Source organism: Buceros rhinoceros, unplaced genomic scaffold (assembly GCF_000710305.1).
Source record: "Buceros rhinoceros silvestris isolate BGI_N320 unplaced genomic scaffold, ASM71030v1 scaffold17612, whole genome shotgun sequence".
In the NCBI taxonomy this organism is placed as follows: Eukaryota; Metazoa; Chordata; class Aves; order Bucerotiformes; family Bucerotidae; genus Buceros; species Buceros rhinoceros.
Window position 1 is genome coordinate 9,211 of NW_010398469.1, and position 1,325 is coordinate 10,535.

Here is a 1,325-nt window from a genome sequence, read left to right on the forward strand (position 1 = left end):
AAGAGGATGACAGAGCCTTGGGATGCAGACCGACCCACTGCAACCACCGCTCACTTTCTGTCCATGCCAAAGGTGAGTTGGGAGGAAGAAGTGGTTGAAAAGGGCAACATGAGCCAAAGAAGTTACTCTCACTAGCAGCCCTGGCATAGTCAAACCCTTAGTCCATCTCCTTGTACTTCAGGCACATTTTAGACAGGCCTGGACCAAGAGCTGCATCCTAGATCACTCCCAGACCACACCTAAGAACACTGCCTACCACACGTGCACCCGCTGATGTGAGACTAAGTAGGAGTTGCGACTGAAGCTCTTCCCACAGTGGGAGCATTTGAAAGGTTTCTCCCCAGTGTGGGTACGATGATGACGGATGAGAGTAGAATTGTCACTGAAGCAGGTCCCACACTCAGCACACTTGTAGGGCTTCTCCCCAGTGTGAGTGCGACGGTGCTGGACAAGGTGAGAGCGCTGGCTGAAACTCTTCCCGCAGTCAGGGCACAAGTATGGCTTCTCACCTGTGTGGACACGCCGGTGGATGACCAGCTTAGAGCTCTCACTGAAGCACTTGTTGCAGTCAGCACACTTGTAGGGCTTCTCGCCTGTGTGCAGCCGCTGGTGGGCAATGAGGTTGGAGCTGTCACTGAAGCGCTTTCCGCACTGGGAGCACTTGTAGGGTTTCTCGCCCGTGTGAAAGTTGGCGTGGCGGAGCAGGCCTGAGTTCTGATAGAAGTTCCTCCCACACTTGGCACAGACATAATGCCTCTCACCAGTGTGGTTGCGCTGGTGCTGCACCAGGTGGGTGCTCTGGCTGAAGCTCTTCCCACAGTCCTTGCACTGGTACGGCCGCTCACCCGTGTGGACACGCTGGTGCTGGATAAGGTGGGAATGGCGGCTGAAGCTCTTGCCACAGTCAGCGCACATGTACGGCTTCTCCCCAGTGTGGATTCTCTGATGGCGGATCAGGTCGGAGCTGCGGTTGAAGCTCTGCCCGCACTCGATGCAGATATAGGGCTTCTCACCCATGAATACTCGCTGGTGCACCACAGTCTCCTTACGCTTCCGGAAGCTGCAGCGAGAAGTCTTTTCTGGCACCGTCTCTGGGGAGAGAAGGTCTGGCCTTGGACAGGACACTTCTTGGTCACAGACTGAAGAAGCCTCCCCCATGAAAAAGTCTGAAATTGTCCCACAGGGTTTGGCTGTCTCTGGCCCATCTCGCTGGAGACACCCCTCATTTTCACTCATGCTCCCATCACCTGCCAGGACAGAAGGAGAGTCTAGACACAACCAACATGTTTAGTCACGGCCCACATCCCCTCTCCTCCGCCCAGCCT

At 55.5% G+C, this 1,325-nt stretch overlaps 1 protein-coding gene across 1 annotated transcript; it reads right to left on the reverse strand.

Moving 5' to 3' along the window:
• Positions 1-256: 256 nt before the first annotated feature.
• On the reverse strand, positions 257-1,017 carry LOC104489008 (zinc finger protein 436-like; the record flags this gene model as incomplete). The annotated part of the gene is made up of 2 exons (XM_010131121.1): positions 762-1,017; positions 257-509 (listed from the first exon to the last, which is right to left on the reverse strand). Coding segments are annotated over exons 1-2 (509 nt in total), but the record flags the coding sequence as incomplete, so codon positions are not given.
• Positions 1,018-1,325: the final 308 nt, after the last annotated feature.